The 25,756-nt window shown below is 37.3% G+C and overlaps 1 protein-coding gene across 1 annotated transcript in view; it reads right to left on the bottom strand.

The window, feature by feature from the left end:
• Window positions 1-15,138, bottom strand: part of COL28A1 (collagen type XXVIII alpha 1 chain) — a 176,495-nt gene extending 161,357 nt beyond the window's left edge. The window contains exons 1-5 of the mRNA XM_058724995.1: window positions 14,999-15,138; window positions 11,759-11,919; window positions 10,357-10,913; window positions 3,956-3,976; window positions 2,222-2,278 (exon numbers count right to left, since the gene is read on the bottom strand). Coding sequence (XP_058580978.1) covers window positions 2,222-2,278; window positions 3,956-3,976; window positions 10,357-10,913; window positions 11,759-11,885 — 762 coding nt within the window. The 5' untranslated portion in view covers window positions 11,886-11,919; window positions 14,999-15,138. The remainder of the gene's footprint in view (window positions 1-2,221; window positions 2,279-3,955; window positions 3,977-10,356; window positions 10,914-11,758; window positions 11,920-14,998) is intronic.
• Between the last annotated feature and the right edge of the window lie 10,618 nt (window positions 15,139-25,756).

Genomic DNA, 25,756 nt, shown 5'->3' with positions numbered 1-25,756 from the left:
TGAGGATGGAACTAGAGGGTATTATGCTAAGCGAAATTAGTCAGTCAGAGAAAGCCAAGTATCCTATGATTTCACTCATATGAGGACTTTAAGACACAGAACAGATGAAGATAAAGGAAGGGAAGCAAAAATAACATAAAAACAGGGAGTGGGACAAAAACATAAGAGACTCAAATACGGAGAACAAACGGAGGGTTACTGGAGGGGGTGTGGGAGGGTGGATGGCTAAATGGGTAAGGGGCACTAAGGAATCTACTCCTGAAATCACTCCTGAAAGCACTATATGCTAACTAACTTGGATGTAAATTATCTAAAAAAATAATTAAATAAAATAAAAATAATAAAATTAAAAAAAAAAAAAGAAGAAGAAAATATGAGAGAAGAGAGTGCTCCAATCCTGTTCCAGAAAGGCGTTTTGTTTTCCTATTCTCAACTGCCATAAAGCTGGCTTTTCTGAGAGTTTTTAGGGAGACTCAGTAAATGCTAAATGACATAGTTTTATGTCTATCTCTATTAAAACATGGTATGTTACAGCATAGGGAATATAATTAATGGTATTGTAATAGTGCTGTATAGTGACAGATGGTAGCTGCACTTGTGGTGAACACAGCATCATGTATAAACTTGTTGAATCACGGTGTTGAACACCTGAAGCTAATATAACATTGTGTGTCAACTCTACTTCCGTTAAAAAAATGGTACATTAATCTCTGACAATATTGAGTGACTAAAATTGTCAGATTAGCTCAGCAACTAGTAAATTTTCTTTACAGTTCATTCTAAAACATAATTGAATATCCCAAGTACATCTTCCCAGAAAACCTCTTGGTGTAATAAACATAAATGAAGACTTTATAAGAAGGGGAAGTTTAAACCTTTGCTTTGGCCAAAATCAGTTTCTACTGGCTGCCACATTATCCTATAACATATCTAACTTACATTTTGGAGAAAAAAAATAAAAGAAAGACCCTCCTGCTTTCTAATGCCTCAATTGATAGAATGGTTTGGAAAAAATATAGTCTTTGGACCCAAGTTTCAAGAGAAAATGTGCACAGTCTAAGCAATTCATAGTACACATTCCGCTCCCTGCCCCCAAATACAAGCATTCGTTCAAAAACTGTATCAATGCATTTTTGTGAGATATGTCCACTGGGTTTATGACCTCAAAGGTTTGAAACAACATAAGTAAATGGAATACTGAATGAGCAGCATGGATGCATCAGAATGAAATGTATTAGAGAAATATATAGTATCTCTACCATTGTGATGTTTTTTCAAGTCCCTTCCCAGTACCTAGATGGTACCTTCCAGGTGTTAGGCCAGAATATAAAGGAAACACTCCTTTTGGGATTATCTTATCAAGTATTGAATCATCATAGTAAATCCTGCCTTTAACCTTTAGTTGCCAAGTTCCATTTCACAGGATTCACTCTAATCCCCAAAGCTTCCTGACCAGCTTCCTCCCTGAGAGGCCCACACAGTGTTGCTCTTGGATACATGTGAAGTCACGGTTAGCTTCCAGAGAGATCTGTGTCACTTGTTCTTAGGTGGAGTGGGATAAAGCTTTCCCTAAAGCACCAAGGATTTGTATGACCTTTTTCTTTGTTTTCACTTCAGTGTTGAGAAATTCTGGCCCCAATTGTCACATCAGACGTGATCCTGAAATATCCTTTGTGAGAACAGCTTCATCATTTTAAACCAAATCTGCCCTCAGTTCAGTTCAGGTCAGGAAAATCCCAGGCCTGTTTGTAAGGACAGAGTGTATCCCTTTAGGAATAAAAGAAAAAAACAGCATTTCCGTGTTTGCCGCTATTTGCACACAACTGCTTTTCTTTCTTTCTTTCTTTCTTTCTTTCTTTCTTTCTTTCTTTCTTTCTTTCTTTCTTTCTTTTTTATTTATTCTTGAGAGAGAAAGAGACAGAGCATGAGCGGGGGAGGAGCAGAGCAAAAGAGGGACACAGAATCCAAAGCAGGCTCCAGGCTGTCAGCACAGAGCCCAACACAGGGCTCCAACCCATGAACCGCGAGATCATGACCTGAGCCAAAGATGGACGCTCAACCGACTGAGCCACCCAGGCGCCCCACAACCTCTTTTCAACAGCATCAAACAGTCCTGCGATTTCAAGCGTCAGTAGAGCAATCATGACTAGGGCTTCCTGACTTGACCATAAGTTCAAAGTAGAAACATACAAAATTAAAAAAAAAGTGGAAACATACTCACAGGAGGCCCTGGATTGCCTGGATCCCCTTTCTCACATTCACAAATCTTGTGTTCACACTGAGTCAAGAATGAAATCCAATATTAACACATAATGAAATGCAGCATTTCAAATCTTATTCCCTTGAAGAAATTTTACCAAGCAAATTTATGGAGTTTTTGCTCTCCCTTTTCAAGTCTTCTAGGCTAACTCAGATCTGGTAAGAGCCAGCTAATAAAGTATTACTAAACATTGCCATGGTTAGATAAATTAGACCTCCCACCAAAAATATATGTATAACATCTAGTTGCCATTTAAACAGAAAATAAACATTTTCAGTGGATTTTTGGAATTTCTCTTCTACACAGTACATCAAAGCTCAATAACATACAAATATCAAATATTCCTTTAGTCAAAAAGGAAAACATGTGGCATACCATATTTTATCAATTCTAGGATGTACATTTCTCCTTATTTTAACATGTCTGAAATCAGAATGAGTCTTATTTGAATCAGGCCTGATCATAATGAAGGTGTTATTTTCTGCACATGTTCTTCAAAACTTACAGAATGAAATGGAAGAAAACTCCAGAGACACCACTGGAGCACACTCAAGAAATGCTGCATCACCAGTGTTTTTGATGGCGCACAGGCTGATATTGGGGGGAGGTGGGAGGAAGGGCATCAATGACTCAGAGACAAAAAACCACGCAGAGGATTTAGACTCTGAATGCGACGAACTTTTTGAAATAACCAATTTAGTTTGCTTCTACTTTCCCTTATACGTATGTACAAAAGTGATACAGGATTTAAAACTCTATGTCTAAATAAACCTAAAGGGACTCTTACCATAAGTATAAATTCAAGAATTGTAATTTATAAGAAGTTACTATATCACAGCTTAATTGGCAGGGTCCTTTCCTATCTCAGTGGTACACAAAACAATGGTGTCTCTGACCATTCGATGAAACATGGTGTTCTGCAGGGTCTGGTTGGCTCCTATTATCTGTACATTTTCTGATGTTTAATAAGCAGTTTATCAAACAAAATTCGCGTGTTCCAAATTCTGTGTTAAGAAACACATATGCAGTATAGAAGTCCTCAGCAACATTGTGGTCTTCGATTGTGCTAAGCACTATCCAAATGATATTAGCCAGCTTCCTTTGCCACTTGGTATGGTTGCCACCAGCAAGAAGGAGAATGAGCTTAAAGTCAATCCCTGGGCAGCAGCAGGAGACTCTGAGTGGTGTCTCTGGGCTAGGAATCTTGGCTAACACACCTCCCAAAGTGAAGGATCCCCACGAGTAGCTGGTATCAGAGACATGCTTAGAATAAAGGAAGTGTTACCAAAACAAGCAAAAACTATGCCATTTGGGGGGGGGGAGCACCTGGCTGGGTCAGTTGGTGGAATGTGTGACTCTTGATCTCAGAGTTGTGAGTTCAAGCCCTGCATTGGGTGTAGAGATTACCTAAAAATAAAATCTTTTAAAAAAAATACGCATTTTGGCTACCACTGATTTCTAAAGTTACTCTCTAAAATCATATTAAATATTTCTTACTTTTTCTAAATTTTCCAATCTGCAGTAGATAGAGCAGCATAAAAGAAATCAGATGGCTGCCTCAAAATTGGCTCATTTTAGAAAGAATTAAGCATTTTTGTTTAGACACTCTTTATCTTCTAATGTGAATTACAATGCTGATTTGATTATGCAAACTTTTAGAGTTAATTCATAGTAATCAAAGCATGTGGTGCTTACCTTCTTTTCAAATAAGATATCCTAGGAGGGAAAAAAGAATAAAACATTAACTCGCTTCATGGTTCTGCTTCCAGCTTCTTATTAGTCTTAATTATTCTCTATGGGATATGCAATTTTCAAGAAGAATAGCAATTCAGTCTTTTTAACCTTATAAAAGCAGTAGAGCCTCCCAGCCAACCTCCCAAGGAACACTCTGAGCCATATCACAAGAGACAGGAAGGGCACTAACATTAAAAATTACTCTTTTTTGAGGAGCTTTATCTTGTTACATCCTACGTTCTAGCTTTTGTTTTCTTAATCAGCTCTCTAATCTCCATAATTTGGCTACAAGCTTGATCAGTCATCATAAAGACTTTTCACTTTTACTTATAAAGACTTAGCCAGAATACATAATTGTATGTTTTCTCTACTTTTATTTTTCCATCCCTATACATACATGCATTTTTTCAAGCATTAAAACATTAAGTTTAGCGTGATAATTTCATGAAATACCAACAAGCCTTTGAAGTCAATCAGGTCCAGACTCTCATTTTGCCTCAAGGAAACTTGAGTCTGCTGTGCTGTCACTTGCCCAATGTCATACACTTGGCTGGAGCTACCTGAACAAGTTCAAGTGGTACTTTATACTTACCCACACAGTAATGAACTAGCCAGAATATTTTTCAAAATTCCTTTAAATTCACAATTTTAGAGAAATTCACAATCTAGTTTTTGTCTAACATCTTGACCTACTTCCGCTGAATGAGGTACTGTCTGATGAGGGCACTAAGGCCACGTCCAAAGCCAAACATGGGAAGGAAATTAACCAATGCTTACAGATGAGAGAATTGTTTTCATAATGTAGAAATGATGTGTCAGATTGATGCCTTACAACTGAACCTGAAGGGTTAATTTCATATGACAAAATAGAAAATGGAAATAAAAAGCCCTAGAATATTTGTTGCAAGATATTAAAAATGAAGTGGGCACCTGGGTGGCTCAGTTGGTTAAGTGTCCAACTCTTGCTTCTGGCTCAGGTCATGATCTCATGGTTCGTGAATTTGAGCCCTAGATCAGGCTCTGCACTGTCAGTGGGATTCTCCCTCTCCCTCTCTCTCTGCCTCTTCCCAGCTCACATTCTTTCTCTCTCTCTCTCTCTCTCTCTCTCTCTCTCTCTCTCTCTCAAAATAAATAAATAAACTTAAAAATAAAATGATAAGAAATGAAGAATGTAATGAGGAAGTTAAAGATAAGTCAGAGCTGTACCTTTATGGAGGATCCCACATCCCTTTAGTTTTATTTTTACTTTACCTTTATTTCCATACAAACTAATAATACAGAGTGAAGATGTAGCAAAATGCTTTAAGCAGTTCTAGGGATCTAATAGGAGGACAAAATTAGGCTGAGAATTAAGCATCGTCTGGAGTTTTTACCCTGTGTCCACCATGAACTAGCTGTGTGGCTTTGGACAAGACACATAAGCCTTCCAGGTCATTTTCCAAAAATACAAAAAATAAGAAATTTTGACCATGGGGTCTCAGGAGCTGTAAAACTCTGGCCACACACCCTATTTACAAAACTCAGAGTCTCACCAATGGCCTTTTGTCCCTTCCTTCCCCCTCACTCCCCACCCTCCTGATTTAAAATAGCCAGCCAGTATAAATTCAGGCTGAAAGCAGATGAACTGCTTGTATCTTTATGAACTAACAGGTCATGTGGAGAAATGGGAATTCAGATATACTGACAGTCTTGGTGTAATTTCCCCTCTCCAGAACATTTGGCTGTGCCTAGAAAACTGAAGATGTGCATACTTTATTTCTAGGTTGCCCAGGACAAGTCCTTGTTTCCACCTGTTACTCTGACATCCCTTTCAGACATATCTTAGAGAAATTCTTGAAGTACTTGTATATTTCAGCATTCATTATTTTCAGTAGTGAAAATTTGGAAATAATGAAAATATCCATCAGTATTAGAATGGGTCAATAACTGAAATATTATTCAGCAGTTAAAGTGAATCCATTGGGGCTACATATTTCAACATAGAAAATTTTCCCAAGGACAGGGAGTGATAAAGCAAGCTGCAGAGGGATTTATAGAATGTGATCCAAATTATGAAAATATTTTGAACACATGTCAGAAGTTTAGTTTTCCTGGGAAGGAGAGAGGGAAAGGAATTTGAAAATAGTTCAAGATATAATAAACAAGTAATAATTCAAGTCAAATTGTAATGTTTGAAAGCAACTACTGAAATAAAGAAAAATGCAAAGTTCTGTCACCTTACAACCTTTTTATAATAAGCAACACCCTTCTATTATCTAGCATCAGTTTTTAAGTTCATGAATTTAGCTGCCACTATGCCTGATGTATAATTTTACACTTTTTTCAGCTCTTCCTTTGAGAATTTAATTTCTGCTGTGCCATGTTAACTCTTTAAAAATATGTGCCATGAGGCTTAAAACCATAACAACATAACTAACTAATTTTGGAACTCATTTGATTTTGTGTTTGCTGGAATTTGTATTTCTATGGAAACAAAAGTAGACCAAAGACTACACAATAGATAAGACTGTTTCAAACAAAGAACAAAGCTCTATCCCTAAGGGCACTTATAGTCCATAAGCCCCAGTGACAGAAAACAGCACACAGCAAGCAGCGTGGGAAGGAGATCCCAGACTGGGTGGGGAGGTGGGAAACAAGACAGTTTCTGGAAATAGGTGGGTTTTCTGGATAATTTTCAAGAAGAATGCAAAGGACCAGCTCATTGATGGAATGCTCCTCTATATGTCAAAGTTTATGAGGAAAAAGTCATAAGGACTAGTGTGGGCAATAAGACAAAGGAAACAGTGAGGAGGGACATTTGAAAGAGTGGACAAAAGGGCCCATGTGGACAGAGCTGGACACCTTGGGAAGTAGTGAGTGCCTTCCCTTAGCAGAGAGGCAGGTTATGTGGCATACAGCTGGGAGAATGTGGTCAAAGCCATAGGGAAGGGCATGTTCAGTTAAGATCTAGGCAGATGAGGGTGCCTGGGTGGCTCAGTTGGTTGAAAGTCCAACTTTGGCTCAGGTCATGATCTCACAGTTAGTGGGTTCGAGCTCTGCGTTGGGCTTTGTGCTGACAGCTCAGAGCCTGGAGTCTGCTTCAGATTCTGTGGTTCACTCTCTCTCTGCTCCTCCCCCACTCATGCTCTGTGTTTCTTTCTCTCAAGAATAAATAAACATTAAAAATTTTTTTAAAAAGATCTATGTGGTTGCTCTAGTTTAAATGGAAGGGATAAATGGAGAAAAGCCCTCCCTGGAGCAAAAGAAGGTGCATTTTATTAATGGAGGCAGAGTTCTGTGATGGCATATATGTAGAAGGAAAAGACTAGAATGGAACTGCCAATTTTGTGAATGAGTATGAGGTCAATGCTCTGAGAAGGGGACAGAGGACATGTGAGGAAGGTGGCAAAGGTATTGGCACGGTAGCAGATGGGATCAGAACAAAGAACTTAATAGGCGAGGATTACAAACTCTGTGACAAAAAAATATCTACAGCTTAGTATAATGGCAAAATAGCCACCATAACATCTTTTCTGAAAGACCAACTATATGTATGGGATATTGGGTTGGAATTGTTTCCTTGGTTTCAATACTGTTATGTAAATCATAATAAAATAGTATTAAAACATTTTACATATCCTCTTCAATGTGGAATCATCAGGTATCTCTTGGGTCATTCAGAGTTGAAATGTATTCCTGGGGTTCTTACATGATACTTTCTACTAGAGGTACCAGGGAGTTGGTAATGATTCCTTGATTTGTCTTGCTTCCTGCAAAATCTGTTCATTGTGGGCACCCATGTCCATTAAATTCAACTGAAGTATACTCCTCAGTAAAAAGAAATAAACTGCTGATATAAAAAACTACCCAGTCGATTTCCAGAATTGTCATGCTGGGTATAAAAACCTTGACAGAAAAAGAGTACACACTGCATAAGCTTGTTTATATAAAAGCCTAGAAAATGTACACTAAACTAGAGTGACAAAAATCAGATCAGGAGCTAAGAGGCAAGGGAAGGATATTGTGCAAAGAGGCATGAGGAAATTTGGGCGTGGCAGAATGTTCTGTATCCTAACTGTGTTGGTGGTTTCATGAATGTGTACATCTATCAAAACTCATAGAATTCTGTACTTTAAGTAGATGCAATTTTTTACTTAAATTATACCTAATTAACTTCTTTTAGAAAGTCAACTACATAATCATTTCAAAATGAAAAGCTTAAAAATTCAACAAAAAAAATGTAATGGAAATAGATTAGATGAGGAATTTTTCCAATGGTCTGATCAAGAGTCAAGTTCTGCCTCCCACATAGTGGCAATTGGAAACGTTGAAACTTAGCATATTGTTCTTTGAGGGTCTAATAAGCACTTTGGTTGCTGGAAGTGTTTGGAAAGCAGCATCTCCTGAGAAGTGGCTTGTTCATAGAGCTTCCATCTGAACAAACAAGCTGAAATCACAGGATGCTAAGCAAGAGCAGGGTCATTGGGACACTTGATCATTTTCTGGTTTCCCCCAAAAATGGACAAATAGTCCTGTGTCAAGTCTACTGCCAAGATCCTGTGTTTTGAGTTGGGCAGGAGCTCTCAGCCAAGACAATGTGTCTAGAAGGAGTATGAACCTCCTGAGCCTACACAACTGGCCAAAGAGATGCTTCCCCTGCAACTTCTATAGTCAGCAACTGGCAACTCATTATCTCAATTCAAGTGTTCTCTCCAGCACATGCTAGAATCTTCTATTTTGGGTTCAGTGGTAAGGACTGTTTACACTATGGCACAGACAGACGTAGGCAGTTAGCCAGGTATCCCTGAACATTTCCCTTTCATGCAAAAAAGATGCTCAGGGTAAGCACTCCCCCTAACTCCCCTGGGGACTGAAATCACCATCTCCAACCTGGGCTGAGCTCTCTCTATCTACCCCCAATGCCCAAGGAAAAGAGACCAGAAACAATAGCAGCTTTGGAGGAGGGATGTTGCTTAACTGTTTCAAGGCAGCTCTGATTGAGAAAATCTTAAAACACAGTTTCTATTTTCCCCTTTCAAGATAACCTCATAGGGTTAACTGTGAAGACCTCAGGGCCTTTGCATGGCATTACATTTTCAACTATAAAATGAGGATAATATAGTACCTACATCATAATATTGTTGCAAAATAAAATAAATAAAATAATGAATAAAATAAAAGATGTAAGTAAAGTACTCAGAACAATGGCTAAGACAGAGAGCATTCAAGACATGATAACTATTATTTAGATAAAATAGTTAATGTCTCATGCTGAAAACAACAGTTATAAGAATAACATAAGTTATTATCTTAAAGTTAATATTTAAGAGAATTAACTTACAGAATAGTTATATAAATATAACAGAAAAATATAATAAAAATATATAAATGTAATATAAAAATAAAATATAAATAGAATTTAAGTTACTAACTTATAAGAATAATGTTAGGAAAAAGATTGGGAGAAGGGACAAAAGGGCAAAACAATCTCTGAGACAAGGCTGAGATTTTTTGCAACCTATAGAAAACAGCTATATGAAATGCCTAGTATAAGGGACACATGTGCCTTGCCCTCTTCTCAAGAAATCAAAGAAAATCAGTATTTGTAGGAAAATCGATTTTTAACACTTAACAAATCAACCACTTTTTCTCTAGGAGTTTTCTTCTTGAGAAATACTCTGAAGAGGGATTTTATTTTGATTGCTTTGCCTTGTGTTTTCCCAAGCAGAAAGGAAAGGATCTCACACACAGCTGAGCAATCAGCAAAGAAAAGCATCGACATAGCTAACCAGACCAATCAAATGGCACTCATTGATATGTGGGAGAAACTGTTGGGTGACTGAAGGTTGCAGGTGATTTTACATTGGGTGGGCTTGCTAACACCTAAGAAACAAGGACATAATGAAAAAATTAGAAGTCTATGAACTCTGCTTGAGTAGCATAATATTGCCGTAGGTGACATATTGAGTCAAAACGTTTCTGCAGATGTTAAATGGGGAAAAAACCCAACTTAGTACAAATACTGCAGACCACAAGTTGACCACAAATTGAAGATAAGTCAGCAGTGTTCGTGATCCCAGGATGTATAAACAGGAGACTGAAGTGTATAACTGGAAAGTAATTCTTCCCAAATTCTCAGCATTGTCTAGCAATAAAGTTAGGAATGCAATTCCAGATCAGGAACTCTGGTACTTTCCCAGTTTATCTGGTGTAAACTGTCAAGGAAGTGGAGAGACTTCGGAAAGATTCTCTTAGCTATTTCCAAGGTGGATTCTTTTCCCTTTATCTTTCTGACCCAGTATCTATCCTCACAGAATTTATAATTAAGGTATCAATATTATGATTGGAAATATATATATAAGACCCACTCCTCAAGTACCTACCAGGCGATCTTGAATTTTATCTTCAAGTGTGGGATCACTCAACAGTAGAATGGGCTCGCTGGATGATTCCCCAGATATCAAACGAAGTTTGGCTTCATTGACGACAGTGGAAAGTCCAATGGTGATAAACAATATTCCTGCAGTTCTGGCGTCTTCAGAAATACTCTTGACATCTGGATTCTTTGGATGGTCAATGCCATCAGTCATCAGCAAAGCCACTTTCACACCATCTTTACGCCCTTCTCTCTTAAGCAAACTAGTGGCATTGGAGATTGCATAATAGGAGAAGGTGCCTTGCCCAATGAAATTCATAGATTTGACCCTCTGCTTAAAAGTCTGCAGATCCTTCCAAGAAGAAAAAGGTGGATCAATTTGGACAGAGGTGCTAAACTGAAGTGCTGCCAGTTTGATATCATATTTCAAGGAGCGAACCGGGGCCAGTTGGAAAACCTTGTCACTCAAGCTATACACAAAATCTTTCTGTTTATCAAAGAGAACAATTTTAGAACTTTCAGAGCTGTCCACAATGAAGACCACATCTATGAAGCAAGTAGAGTCTGAAATAGAACAAACAGGTTAGGCAAAATATTTGTTCCTAATCAGGAAACCACTTTGCCTAAGGAAAGCCCTGAGGTGGTGGGATGTGTGTTGTTTTGGAGAGGAGAGGGGAGTGCAAAAGAGAGGTGCCTTGGAGATGGGGCTTAAGTTGTGAAGAACTACATCTCTTTCCAAATCTAGAAATTCTTTGCCTCTTAAAATCATGCAAATAAAAAGCAAACAAATAAAATACCATGTATGCCGAGCATCTCCTCAAAGTAAAAGCCGCTTAGAAATTCAGCAAATATTGGGCAAAGCTGTCTAGACGTAAACAACACTCTGCCTAAATCTCAGGTTCTATGTCACATTCATGAGGCTTCATCTTGTTCGGATAGTTGGTTTGGGGATTTTTTTTTTTTAGCTTTTTTGAAATCCAGGGAGAAAACAACTATACACATCACTTTAGCAATAAGGGGGAATCTTAAAAACAGAGAACTTGAGCTTGAATTCTAGCTCTGCATCTTACTAGTTCATTTGTCTATGGCCTGAGATATGCCATTTAGTCTCTCTGGGCCACCATTTCTTTATGAGAGTGGCACTTTCTGTCATTACTATTTTATAAAGCTACTATGAGGCTCAAATGAGATAATGAATGTACAAGGGCTCTAAAACATCTAAAGTTTTTATAAGTATCCTTTGTATGTATACAAGGTATATTATTATCACAACATAATTATATTAAAATAGAATATTACATATGTTTTTATATATGTATGGTTTGATATTTATATCAAGTGTTATTCAGAAAATAATATTCAGGCTAAAACTAATCATTAAAAAAAACTTTTTTTTTTTTTTTTTTTACCCTGGAAGTTATTTTTCTTTGCAAGTAAATTGGACTTTGATCCTTTCTTTCTTTGTCCATGTATTGTTTGACTCATAAAAGCTGGCAAAAGCAGGAGATAGAAGGCAAAATGTCTGTTCCACATCATGGCAGGTGGTGAAAGGTCATCTGTCTTGTAGCACCTTTAATAGAAAAATCAGTTATAAATACTTTGGTAAAATAAAATGTTTGCTATTTTTTAATTTCAAGCCAGCAGAATTGAAAACCAGCATGTGACAAGAGAAAAGGGTTTTCATTCATATTTCCAGAAAAACATCTACACTGAGATTTTAGAAGATTTTAATTGAAATAAATCATGGCACCACAAGCCAACACTTATTACTGAATATTTCTATGTAGTCAAAGAATTACAGCCACGTAATCTGAATTTCCCATTTTATTATGGGAAGCAGAGAGTGGGAAAAGCCATTTGAAAACACTTCAGTCCCACTCTGTATGATGACCATGGTTCAAGCATAGGGTCTGTTTTGACATTTCCACATTCTTCAAGGTGATATCAGATTGCTACATGGTTGTTTCATTATAACTAATTCCTGATGATCTCAATATTTTTACAGGGTTGTAGAGAACCACCATCATTCCAGTCTTAATAATACATGCACAACTTTAGTGACTTCAAAAGGCTAGTCAAAAATGAAATTGCCCTTGTATTCCCATAGAACATCATTTCTCTTTTATGCTCTTGCTTGGAAACTTCATCTACAACAGAGTTCCAAGCTGGACTACAGCTGCATATCCAACGAATCAAAAGAGTATGAGAACAAAAATAGCAGATTTGCTCAGCAACATTGTTCTTCCAATGAAGAACTGATGGACAGAAATAAGACTTGATATCAGAACACACTTCCTCTGAACATTCCTGTGAAACTATTTTTCTGGGTCAATTAACAATGAAAACTCTAATCCTGTATTAAATCTTCAGCCATCTTCATCCCTCAATATGCCCAGCTATCCGCTGGATGACTTTTAAACCCACAGGCTTCCCTGGCAAGAGAAGACTCACATGTGGCTAGCTCAGTACACTGGAGAAGGAACAAAAAGGCTTTTTTGAAACAATGTTCTGCATGGTTTGGAAATGCTCTCCTTCTTAAACTATACTGACTTCAGAAGTTCTGGAAAAGGAAATCACATTTTCCTTCACTTTGCCTTCAGGGAATGGGAACCAGGAAATCATGAGCATGATTTTTCCAGGCTCAAATAGGGGGTGGAAATATATGCAAAGGTAGTGAGGATTGGAATGGATCACTGACTTCTTTCATATATGCCAGATAGAGAAACCCAAAAAGGAATCAAAGCTGTTGGGTTGAGGATGAACCAATGGATGGCTCCATGCCATAATCTGCTCCTCAAGTAATATCGCCTAGCAGGAAGTTTATTAAGCTGACTCTGTATCAGTCTGGCCAAGCTTCTCTTTGGCAAGTGCATCAAGTGCAATTGGCCAGATGTCAACAGTTTTCAGATCAGGTATGTTAAGATGTGAAGACAGCTGAATGTTTAAAAAAGAAGAAGAACAAGAAGTTTCCTGAGGAAATAAAACACATAAAGGACATCCTTCCCTCAAGTAATCCCTTGTTAACCAAAGAGAAGAATGCAGAAGGAAGTACAAGTTTAACTGAAGACTAACGTAAAATAAGGCTGTGTAGCAAAACACAGCTGCTATTGCATTTCAGGGGGGCAGGCCAGGGGAATAACACCATGTCCCTGGTGTGACATATGACCTTTCCCTTTCATTGAGCCCATTATTATAAGAACCGTCTCAGAAGTTATAGGAATAAGAGACTGAGGATTTAATTTCATTGAAAATAAGAGGATTTTACAAGCTACACGATCAATACAACTCTTCAAAAAAATCTAAAGAAGATGATTCCCATGCAGGACCCTGAGCAGAAAACCACTTTCTTCTCATTTGTTGGCCTCATTTTGGGCTTTGGAAATGCTGTCTTTAAATAAAGACTTGTCTTCCCTAAAACTAAGAACTTATACAGTTGTGTGTGTGTGCTTTTACTTGTTTTGTTTGTTTGTTTGTTTGTTTGTTTTTGGTTTTGGTTTTTTTTTTGGGGGGGGGGGGGTTTGTCATATAACCATGAATTCGCACCTGAAGCTTTTTCTATACAATAGTCACCATCACAACGTCTTCACTAGCAACAATCACAATGTCTCATATTTTATTACTATTTCCTCTGTTACTTTTTATCCAGCTCTCCCAAAGCAGTCTTGCTATTCCTCTCTCTTTACTGGAATTAGCCTGAGGATACCCTTATACGTTTGGTTTCTAGTTCCACAGCCTTTCTGAAATCTCTTTCTTTTTTATTAGTTTGGCATAGTAAGAGACACTCATTTTTAATCATTTTTGCCATGTTTTATTTTGCCTCAGTTTTCAATAATTCTTACATTTTGCTCATTTAGACATCATATACAAGCAAAATAGGTTTCAGGGGGGAAATGCCATTAAATAAAAGTTAAATAAAAGAAATTTATAAATTCAGATAAAAGAATAAAAGATATAAATAAATAAAATAAAAGTTAAATAAAAGAAATTAAGTAAAGAAAGAAAGAAATGAAAGAAATAAAAGAAATAAAAACCTCTGTGTTTACTATAAGTGGCATTCTATAAATGCAGAGACAAAGATTATCTTTAACCAAATGCTATATATTTGCCTTTTTTGCCTAAAATTTATTTTGGGTAAATATCAGCATCAATAAATCCAAGAGACTTTATATTTTATGATGTTTTAAAACCAAAATTCTTTCAGCAGAGTTTACCAATTGTATTCACAGTGTTTGCATAGCATTTATTTCACATAAAGATAAAATTATCAAATGAGCACTTTATTCAGATTGCCAAACTAACCAAGGTATAAAACATTCTGTAATTAATACTGAGTTATAAAAATATGTTCCAAATTAAGAAAAAGAGATCCCAAAAGATATTAACATCATTGCAATGCTATGTAGTAGCCTGTGAATTAAAAATCAATTTTCAAATAATTTTGACATAAATTTTAAATGTCTACATTTTAACAATTATTTATATTTTTCTAATAATTAATTTAAAGTAATGGCAGAGGATAGAAAATTTTTCTATCAGCTATTATTTTCAGCTTTCTTCACATAATAAGTATGCACACCTTTCAGTCTTCCACAGTGCCTAGGTGGTCTTCTCTGATTTCAAGTGATTAAAATAAAACAGTTATGTCTTACCTTATAAAGTTTGTCAAACTGGAATTAAAGACTGATTAAGCAAATGCCAACAGCAAGGACCATTGTTGGGGATGGAGTTAGCTATTTGATATTGTTCTGTTCTGTGGAAATAAAAATTATCTTTGCTTTTGGAACTTTTGCAATCTTTTATTTGTGTTTATTAGCCTAAGTTAAAGCAAGAGTGGTCAGGCATTTGGCCAGGGTGCAAGATCTGGGTGGGATCAGTAAGTAATTTAAAGGAACAGTGTCCTCTTGGAACAAGTCTATGTTCTCCAAACTGTTATAAAAATAACTTGAGCAGATTTTCTACATCTTCGGCATTTATTGACAGCCTGCCTTTGTGTCTCATACCATATCCTCCTTCTATTTCTACATTTCTTTGCCTGGGGTGTGCTCTGTGTGATACTAGTTCCTAACTGCTCTGTGAGGGAGTGTAAATGACAACAGACTCAGATGCAAAACTGGTTTTTCAAGAAAGGCAATGGATTGAAATTATTGAAGCTGAATGAAGAGTATAGAGAAGTTCCTTATTCTAGCCTTTCTATGTCTGTGATTTTTGAAATTTTTCATACTACCATTGGTATTATATACAGTGAAAGAGTGATCTGAATTTAGTTCTGGTTTTGTCTCTAATATGGGGGACTCACTTTCCCATTTATGAAATGAGGGAGTGAATTTAATTATTTATCAAGATCCTTGCAAAGTATAACACAAGAGCTAGGTTTACAGTGGTCATATTCTGAGCTCTCTGTTTCAGAAAGGTAGTCACTGAAGTGGCCCGGTTCTCTTTTTTCCTGTTTTCTACCTTCTGGTTACAACCCATATTAAGATGTTTATCAGTGCAAAACATACTGCCACGAAGCCACTCGACTCCTAGACAAGTAACAGACAGGCTTCTCAAGGAACTGCCTCACAGAGAGTAGCAAGATGATCAGAGATAGCAACACAAATCTTCACGTTATAATTATTTAAAAGTAGCCTTCTTAGGAAGGCATTTTGACATTTACAGATACACTTATTGTAAAATAATAGCTTCTACTTCATGAACATTTTACCAGGTGTGAGGCACTGCGCTAAATGCTTCATTCACATTATGGCATTTAGCCCTCCCAAAGCATCACCACCTACGGTACAGTAAGTATTATAAGAATTCATTTTGCAGATGAGGATGTTGAGGCAGAGAAGAGCGTGGTAAGACTTTCTCACTGTCATACTAATGCTAGAGAATGCCAGAACGGGATCTTAACTCAGATGTATCTGAACCCTGAGCCTCACTTACAACAACTAATGCATTATTAAATTACGTGTCTGGGTAAACGTTCATGTTTTCATGGTTTCTGCACCACAAAGCAGTTTTTGAGGAACTGAGGAAATTTTGTGAGGCTTTGATAATAGAAAAACAGTGGGTAACTGTGCAGAAGTACAAATGGAATTTCCCAGGAAGCAACCATGTATATACCTTAAATAACCTGTGGATGTTTGCCACACTTATCACTTTTGTGAGATGAGAATCGTGGGACAAGGAAGTGGCTTTTTTTCAGGTCAACTCCTTTTTTTCTGGGGTAAAGTACCAACTTGTGGAATAATAATAATACCTCTAAGAAGCAACCAGGCAACTCCTGGAGGGGAGAAATGGACTAAAGCCCTCCCGCTTCGGAACTGTTCTGACTGAAGTTGGTGACAGGTTGGAGTCCTGCCTGCTCATCGTTTTCCTTTCATCCCCCAAGGTCAAATAGGGTAACCCACACCCAGGGTTTGCCACCTTTCATTCCCAGGTGTGGCAATCAGCACTACATTGGTTGATTGGGTAGATGACTCTGAAGAAAATCTTCTGTCCATTTACATGAAAAGGCTAGTTACATAAGACAATTGGTTTTACGTACGGAGAAGCAAAATGGCGTGGGTGAAGAATGCAGTCTTAATCCTAATGGGTGGTCTTCAATTAGTGTGCAATTGGACATACACAGTCCAAATAAGGAAACATGGAGAATGATGATGACTAGAAAAGGCAACTTGGAGTCCATGACCTTCTGACAGTTGTTCTGTAGCAAAGACCTTTTTTTTTTTTAATTTTCATTATGCTTTTATTATTGCTTATAGGGGTGCTACCTCCTTTATAGACCCACTAGACAACATCTACCTTAATATCTCTAATTTTTCTATTACAGTGCACAGTGCTGGCTGTAGCAAAGTCTTCATAGAAGAAAGAAGCACACTATTTTTGCTATTATTACTGTAATGGCCTAGAATAAGCTCTCAAGAAATATTTATTGAGTGATTACTCGAACTAATTTTTTCGTATTTATCAATCACTTGAGAACTGTGATACAATAGCTTATTCTCTTCCAGAGCTTTACTAGACAAGGTATCTTGTTGCATCTTTTTCAAAAATGTTAAATACTCTACCACGGTAGAATCTATGTTGGCTTTATTTGTTTTGGTACAGTGCCGAGATGTCCATTTCAGTAGTGATGGTATTTGGGGTCCTAGAAACATTTAAAAGGAATCAAAGTCTGGGATGACTTGTGTATATTGGAAGGTTTTATCTGCTTGAGGTTACAGAAATAATGAAAAGTCTAAGTAACAGATCAGATCAAACTTGTATTGAAGTTATACATCTGGACCAAGACCAAGCTATAGCATAATGTTTCACAATCTTCTCCCAATTTCCCTGACCTTTCACAGCGCTGATCTAGAGTAGAAAAGAACATTATCAACTGAGAATGGAGAAGCCAAAGACTTTTTTGCCCAATTTGGAGTTATCTGTAATCATTAGAGGTCCCCTTCTATTATTTTTCCGTATAAAATCTTGAGATAGTAGAGTTGGGTTTTTTTGGGGTTTTTTGTTGTTGTTGTTTTTGTTTTTTTGTTTTTTTTTTTGCCCCAAAGCTCTGAAGCTTCTGGGATTCACCATCTTTCTTGGCTCTAAGGGTATGACTTGAACATTCTCTCATGTCATTCATTCATCCATCATGTCACCAAAATGGATTTGGTTCTGTTTATCAACTAAGGAAAGGATTAAAAATATTCAAAGACAACAAGGAAGTGAAAATTATCATTGATAATAAAACATAGGCAATGTGTCATTGCTTCAGTATGGAGCAGTGTGACTACAGCGCACCTCCCCTCACCAAATGCTGATCGAGTTGACTCTTCTGCATTCTCTTTACTCACTTACGGTTTGTATTGTTTGTTCCCTGATATATCTGGATTGTTTGTCATTTGGTCTTCAGCTTGAGTAATCATGTCACAAATGTAACACACAGTGCCCTAGACCACCGTGACAGCATAAATTCCCACTGTCCCAATCTCAATTGCTAAAATCTTTCTTTAAAATTTTCCTTCAATATTGATATTTTCTCTTTGCATTTATTCTTTACTAAGATCAAATTAATTCATGCCAAAAAACCAGAGTGCTCTCTGGAAAAATTTAAAATTTTCCTGTCTGATAAATGTCTCAAAGTGCTTAGGTCTTGTGGTACCATAGTTTTGAATGTTCAGGTTTTTTTATTTTTGTTTGTTTTTTCAAAATTATTCCCTTCAGTTAGTGGATAGGGCAGTATTAACTTTTTCATGCAGAGTGCACTAAAAAAGAAAGATCAGATCTATTTAAGCCTTGCCCAAACTCTTGTTTTAATGGAGAAAATATTTTCTATTTTTCATTTAGTTGATTTTACTTTCAGATATTAGAAAGTATTATACTAGGATGCCTGGGTGGCTTAGTCAGTTAAGTGTCTGACTTCAGCTCAGGTCATGATCTCGTGGTTCATGAGTTCAAGCCCTTCATCGGGCTCTGTGCTGACAGCTTAGAGCCTGGAACCTGCTTTGGATTCTGTCTCTCTCGCTCTCTCTTGCTCTCTCAAAAATAAATAAACATTAAAAAAATTTTTTTAATGTTGTACTGTATTGGGGTGAATTATTTAATTTCCCACTAGATGGTATTGGAGCTTTTCTTGTATGAGGGGCAAAGAAGAGCATCGAATATCAGAACTGAAAGGAAACTTAGACACAACTTCTATTTGACTTTTCCATTTCACAGATGATAAACTAGAGGTAGGTGTTGTGACCCATCCAAAGGTCCTAGCATGAGTCGGTGAGGGAATAGAGTTTAGATCTTTGTGTGGTAGCTGGCCATCTTTCTTTAATCCTGAAGCCCTCAGGATTGCTTGGCCTTTGTACCATCCAGGTTTGTGCCACAGCAGGAGAAAAAGGATGCTGGTCTATGGCCAACAATATATGTTTGAAAAATATGGATTTACTTTAGGGGCCAATGGCTCAGGACAAATTATCATGAGCTAAATTCTTGCATGTAATGAGTCTCACATCTCACTATGTATGCCTGGACTATCAAAGGCAATGAACACCAGTCCTTGAAGAACTGTCTCCTCTGGGTTTGGGTAGGTTCGCCTGAGAAGCTGGGGATTATTACAAAGATTTCAGTGACCAACTGTGCATATTATTGATTCCTAATCAAAATACATCCAGTAATATAAGAAGACATCATCATCTGTATGTGTAAGTTTCAGAAACTCAACATCGATCTGGATGTTGTGGTCAGTCCTTTTGGGATTTAATAAGAATATCCCCCAAAAGGAAGTTTGTAAAATAATTCAAATTTCTGGAACTAAAATGCTTTAAGAACATTAAGTAACATTATGCCATATTATACCAACCCATGACAACTCTGGTTTACAGAATATTGTCCCTATTTGAAGTAATAGAGTCAACTGTTTGCATTCCATCTAAATTATGTAGTTTCTCCTATATAGTTTCTGTCCTTTTAAATTCTGCAACAAGAGTAGATTATTCGTGGACAAAGTTTACAGCAAAAGAGACCTGAGGTGAGTTAATATTTTTACTATTTTAGGATATGAAAAATATTTTAATAAAATAACACTCTACACAAGTATAAGGTGTATATTATAGTCATTATTTATTATTTATATCCAGAACTATAGATTCTGAAATTACACATGTATAATTTTTTAGGGAGAAAGCTTTTTTACTTAAAAAATTCAGAAGCCAGTACACTAAGTGTCAGGACTTAAATAATGAAGCACTTTAAGTGCAAGGAGTCTTTGATTTGAAGGTGTTCAGAGCAGATGGGCCAATGTGGAAAACAGATCACCAAGATTTGGGGATTTAGTGAGGCTTGAGAGGAATTTGCAGGGAGGGGAAAACTTAGTAACCAGAGAAGTGAGAATAGAGTCTTTTGAGTAGATGAAGCACCATGATGAGCAATGGTAGGGAGATGGGGTTCCGCCCAGCAGGCCAAGGGATTGCTGTGGAAATTGGCAGCACACGTGTGTTCCTGGAGCAGCACAATTTCCAAGAACTGGCTACAGAGTGGGGACAAGCAGTCTGGAGAGCAGAAGCCAAGAAGGTGTTTCTGGCAAGTTGTCTAGCTGAGTGCTGCAAGTGTCAGCCCTGTTGAACCACCCTGGGAGGTTAGTACTATTTTATCATTCTCATTTTATAGATGGGGAAATTGAGGGACAACGGCATCTTGCAACTAGCTCAAGATCACATATGCAATTTCTAGAGTCCAGAATTAAAAACCAGGTGTCAGAGTCCACACAGCAAATCACAATGCAATGCTTCCTCCTACTTCCACAATGTGGCCTCTTTTCTCCCTCTCCTTGTACAGTTTGGTCTCTCAGACCTCAGGTCGATTTCTTGCTGTTCAGAATGATTTGATAATTATCCATCTGTGTTCCAGGGATCAGGCAATCATAGGGTCCCCCTACTACTCTGCCATCTTAACTTCTCTCTTTATATAATTTTTAATGTAATTTTTACTTAATTATATATTTTCCATTATGTTAATTGACCAAATTCGGAAATGCCAAATACACAAATTAGGACTGACCTGGGTCTTGAGGGACTATTGATTGAAAAAAGATATTTGGGCACCACCTTGTGGGGCTTTGTGGAAAGACACAGTGTGAGAGTCCACTTGCCTACTCTCATTAACAGATTAAAATTCTTAATTGTTTACGATGCTGAATGGGTAGAATGTAAATTGCTTTCTATAAAATTTTCTGGGTAAGGAAATAAGAGAGTAAGTCAAAGAGATGGCAAAATTACTTTTATGTATGAATCAAGAAACTAACATCTGATGAAATTCCAAGTGTATTTATTTAACAAACATTAACTCACATACAGTTCCTAGTATATGTGAGGCATTCGGTAAAAAATAAATAAGACCTAGTCACTTCAGCGCAGTGAAAGAGATAAGGAAGTAAAAGGCAGTGGCAAATTTTACCAAAAAAATATTTTTTAAGTAATCAAAAGACAAATGCTAGTTACTGATACCATACTGATATGTTTGGAAGCAAAATACACTGTTACCCACAACTTAGTCTGAAATGTATCAGATAAAAAGAAGATGGATAAAGCCATGTGTAGATGGATAGATATATGATGGAGCAAATATGTCCGTTATTGATCACATGTTAATCATGGAATCTAGATGGTGGGTAGTGAGTTTACTGTGTCATTCTGTCAACTTTTCTGTATGTTTGAAAATTTTCATTAAAAAATATTTAGTTAAAAAAAACAGGTAATGACAATACAGTACAATAATATCTATAAAAGAGACCTGAGAAGAAGGCACCCTGTCCACACTGTGACACAGAAGCTGGAAGTCCAGGGAACAGAAGATAAATAGACATTTCTCTGATGCCATGTTACAGGGTTTAGGCTTTATCTTGAAAGCAACAAGGAGCCACTGAATAGTTTTAAGCAGAGGAGAGACATGATCACATTTTCATTTTAGGAAAATCACTCTACTGGCTATGTGAAGAATTAATTGGAGGGAAGCAAACCTGGAGACTGAGAGACCTATAAGGAAACTTAGCAAAATACCAATGAAAGATAAGACTCTCAAATACCAGCAGCAGAGATGGAAAGAAGTGAACAATTCTGAGAAATACTTAGGAAACAGAACCAAAGAACTTACTACCTAATTGGCTTAGGAAAGGAAAGGAAATGAAAAAGCACAGCGTCCAGTAGTTTGCTGAAGAGGATTTAGCAACTGGCTCTCTGAAAAAAAGTGTGTATACATATGTACGCGTTTATGTAAGCTTATTATAAATGTTACTGATATAAGGAGTATATAGTGTATTTATAGGTGTTATTTACAAATAATAACAAGATATACAAATTTCTGCATTATGAATTCCATATAGCAAATTGATTATCATAGAATGCTTTCATTTATTTTTGCCAAATTCTTGTATCCTTAGTCAACCTCTGGTTGCAATTGATGCCTGACTATAGTTCTAACAGGGATGTTGACTGATATTTCCATTTTCTTTAGCAAATATTCCCCTTCTTTCATTTTTCTATGGTACTTATGTTAGTGTATAACTGTTGGTATCTCCTTCCTCCCACTATTCACACCTCCCCATAGGAGGAGTTAGATTTATCCTGAATGATGGGCACGATAGTCTAACACACATTCGTCCAAGTTTCCTGTATCAACATCCATCATCACAAAATAATGTTCTAATAGCCTGAACATTTGCCTAATTTATACACCATGTGTGAATGCTTCTAATGATACATAGTCCATTCCTTTTACAGTATTACACATGTAATATAGAGGATCATACCCCATACTAGAAAAGTGTATTTTTCTCAAGACTTTTACTGCCCGACAACTGTCAGAATAACCACAATGCAAATGGCCCTTCCAGAGGCATGTAATGCATAACCTGCAGAACTATAGGCTTCAGCCCTGTGTAACAACACACTTTTCATGCAATTAATATTTTTGTATAAAAAGTATAAATTTGTTTGCAATTTATTATATGTTTTTCAATTTTATTATTTTATTATTTATTTATTTATTGAGAGAGAGAGAGAGAGAGAGAGAGAGAGAGAGAGCATGTTGATGAGTGGGGCGAGGGGCAGAGAGAGAGAGAGAGAATCTCAAGCAGGCTCCAAACTTAGAGCAGAGACCAATGCAGAGCTTGATCCTACAACCCTGGGATTATGACCTGAGCCAAAGTCATGAGTCAGATGCTCAACTGACTGAGCCACCCGGGTGCCCCTATTATATTTTATCATTTGTATTAACTTATTAAAAACTTGAAATTTTGGATGCATACTGTTTTTTTGCTCATTTGATTCCATTTGAATATCACCAATCTGTTGAATATGCAGGACTCCGTAGGATGCATTATAGAATAACTTTATTTTACTTCCCACCGTCCTTTTGTTTCTATTTTTGAGGCCAGGATATATATCATACATATATATGTATATATACACATATATATGTATGATATATACATACATATGTGTATATATACATGTATATATATATATATATATATATATATATATATTTTTTTTTTTTTTTTTTTTTCCTTTTTGCCACTTGGATCACACGTTGGTGCCCTAAGTCTTTGGGTCAGTCTTTTATATAAAAATCATTTCTTTCACATTTAATTATTAACACTATCTTCTTCCCATAATCAAAATATCTATTCCCATTTAGTAGTCCAAACTCTGAGGTTGAAGATTCTCTTCTCCTCAGCAAGGATTCACTTCAAGCTGGAAGCCTGCAATAGGAAAAGGGGCATAGTCAACTCTCCCACTTCCCCACTTTGTGTCTGTCTGTCTTTCACATGCTCATGAAGAGCAGGTAGACCAGCAGGAAAGAGCTACTTCACTGCCTTGCGGTGGTTTTGGAAGGTATTAAAGTGATCTCTTTCTCCACTGTGGAGTTCTCCCTCATTCTTTGGGAGACTGCGTCACTGGGGATCTCTCATCCCAAGTTCTTTTAAAGCCAGCTAGGTCTCTTCTGTAGGGGTGGGGGTGGGTGTGGAACTCCCCCTCCTCTCACCCAGCCTATTCCCAAAGGAACAACTCTAGTGTCTCTCAGCTGAGGTCACCTTACTCCCACCAGAAAGCCCTCTTATTGACTGGGTTATGCTGCCTCTCTTGCCCTTGTGGCCCTCATCCTGTCCACAGGGTACACTCAGGCATCGTTTATCCTGACAAACTCCAAGAATGAAAGTTCTTTCCAACAGATGCTCCTCTCACCTCTCAGCCTTCAGAACAACCAAGCTGGCCTTTAGAGTTTTCAGGCATGGCTCAGACAACAGACCATCATGTTCTCTACCTGTGTCTCTGTTCCAGCTTGCACAGATCAAGCCCTCCATGGACAACAGCACTCTCAGGTCTCTCCTAGGGAATTAGGTGTAAGACTTTCTGGACATGAATTTCTCCAAAGAAATCTCTCTCAGATTCTTCAGTTTCAAGTCCCTTTCAGGAGGGTTTGGGGTCTTTAGTCTACAAAATCTATTCTAGCCCTGCACAGTGGTAGCATCTCACTTTGGAATGTGGGAGCAATCATCACCTATTATTCTGTCCCAGTCTAGTGGGGCTTTAGCTAGTTACTACAAATGACAAATTCATTTTTAACATCTTATTACTCAAACATGTTGTATGAGCATGAATAAATCCTGAAACAGAAACAGAGAAATGAAAACAGTTGTGCATAGTGGGAATATATGAATTTAAAGACATTTCCTTCAATACTGTTTTCACAATATTTTAAAATTTTTGAGTTGGAATGGAAGCATTCATATAGTTGTGTAATTTTTCATCATGCATTCCTTTTATCATGATTTAATAAATAATGAGGGGAACAATGATGACTTTAACGTATCCCACCCTCAAGGAATTCATAAACTATATAAATATATTGCAATATAATAGGTAATAGAATTATTACAGTATATAATTGTGTGTGTGTGTGTGTGTGTGTGTGTGTGTGAAGAGCCAGAGGATCTAACCTAGGCACAGTAGACAAGGTGCTAAGGAGTTTGGAAAGATAGACATTACTTCCAGTTATGGGAGACTTCAAAGAGGAACTGAGTGTTATATTTTGTGGGATGAATAGAATTTAATTTTTCTAATTCTTGGAGAAGGACATGCCAGAAAAAAAAAAAAAAAGGAACAAAGGCGTATTCCTGGGCGGTGGATTGTGGAATTCCTCAGTTCTTGTCTTCTCAAAGAAAAGAATTCGGTTGAGAGACCCGATAGAGAGATAGAGAGTTAAAGTAGCAAAGGTCTTCTATGTAGCAGAAATACACTCCAAAAACAGAGGAGAGGGCTGACCCAAAGGTAGGGGTGCAGCATGCTGAGTTTCTCATTGTGTTCTTTTATGGGGTTTATTTGGTCTCCTCCCTCTCATCTTATTATTATCACTCCATCTTGGGTCTGCCTTGGTTTCCTCCCCTCCGACCTTTCTGGTAAGTCTGTGTTAGTCATCTTCCCATGAGTGTAAGCGTAACCCACGTTGGGGGCCCAAACCACATTGCACATGGTATTATAATGATATCATTACCGCCTCAGAATTACTAGTGCACATGGTCTTTCATAAGTGTGCATGCTCTGAAGTTGGGGAAGTCCCTGTAGCCAGTATCTTCTGCTTATCAGTCTGTGCTAGGCCAAAAAAGGGGTTGGTCTAAGGGAACTGGGGCAGCCTCTTGGCAGAGATGGGGTAGTCCCTGGCATTTGTCCCTCTGTTATCTTCCTTTCTCCCCTTCTGCTCATGTGTATCTAACTGCTTACACTAGCAGGCATGTTACAGGAAAAGTGCTATATAAAAATAATTAGGCACAATTCAGTAGGGCTAGAGTTACTAGCTCTAAGAGATCAAATGGGCAAAACATATTGGGCCAGAATGGGGACAACTTCATGGTGATAACATTCCTTTTAATATCCCAGAAGATTTCATGC

Source organism: Neofelis nebulosa, chromosome 4 (genome assembly GCF_028018385.1).
Source record: "Neofelis nebulosa isolate mNeoNeb1 chromosome 4, mNeoNeb1.pri, whole genome shotgun sequence".
NCBI lineage: Eukaryota > Metazoa > Chordata > Mammalia > Carnivora > Felidae > Neofelis > Neofelis nebulosa.
The sequence above is the reverse complement of the archived record's forward strand: the minus strand, read 5'-3'. Positions and strand labels throughout refer to the sequence as shown.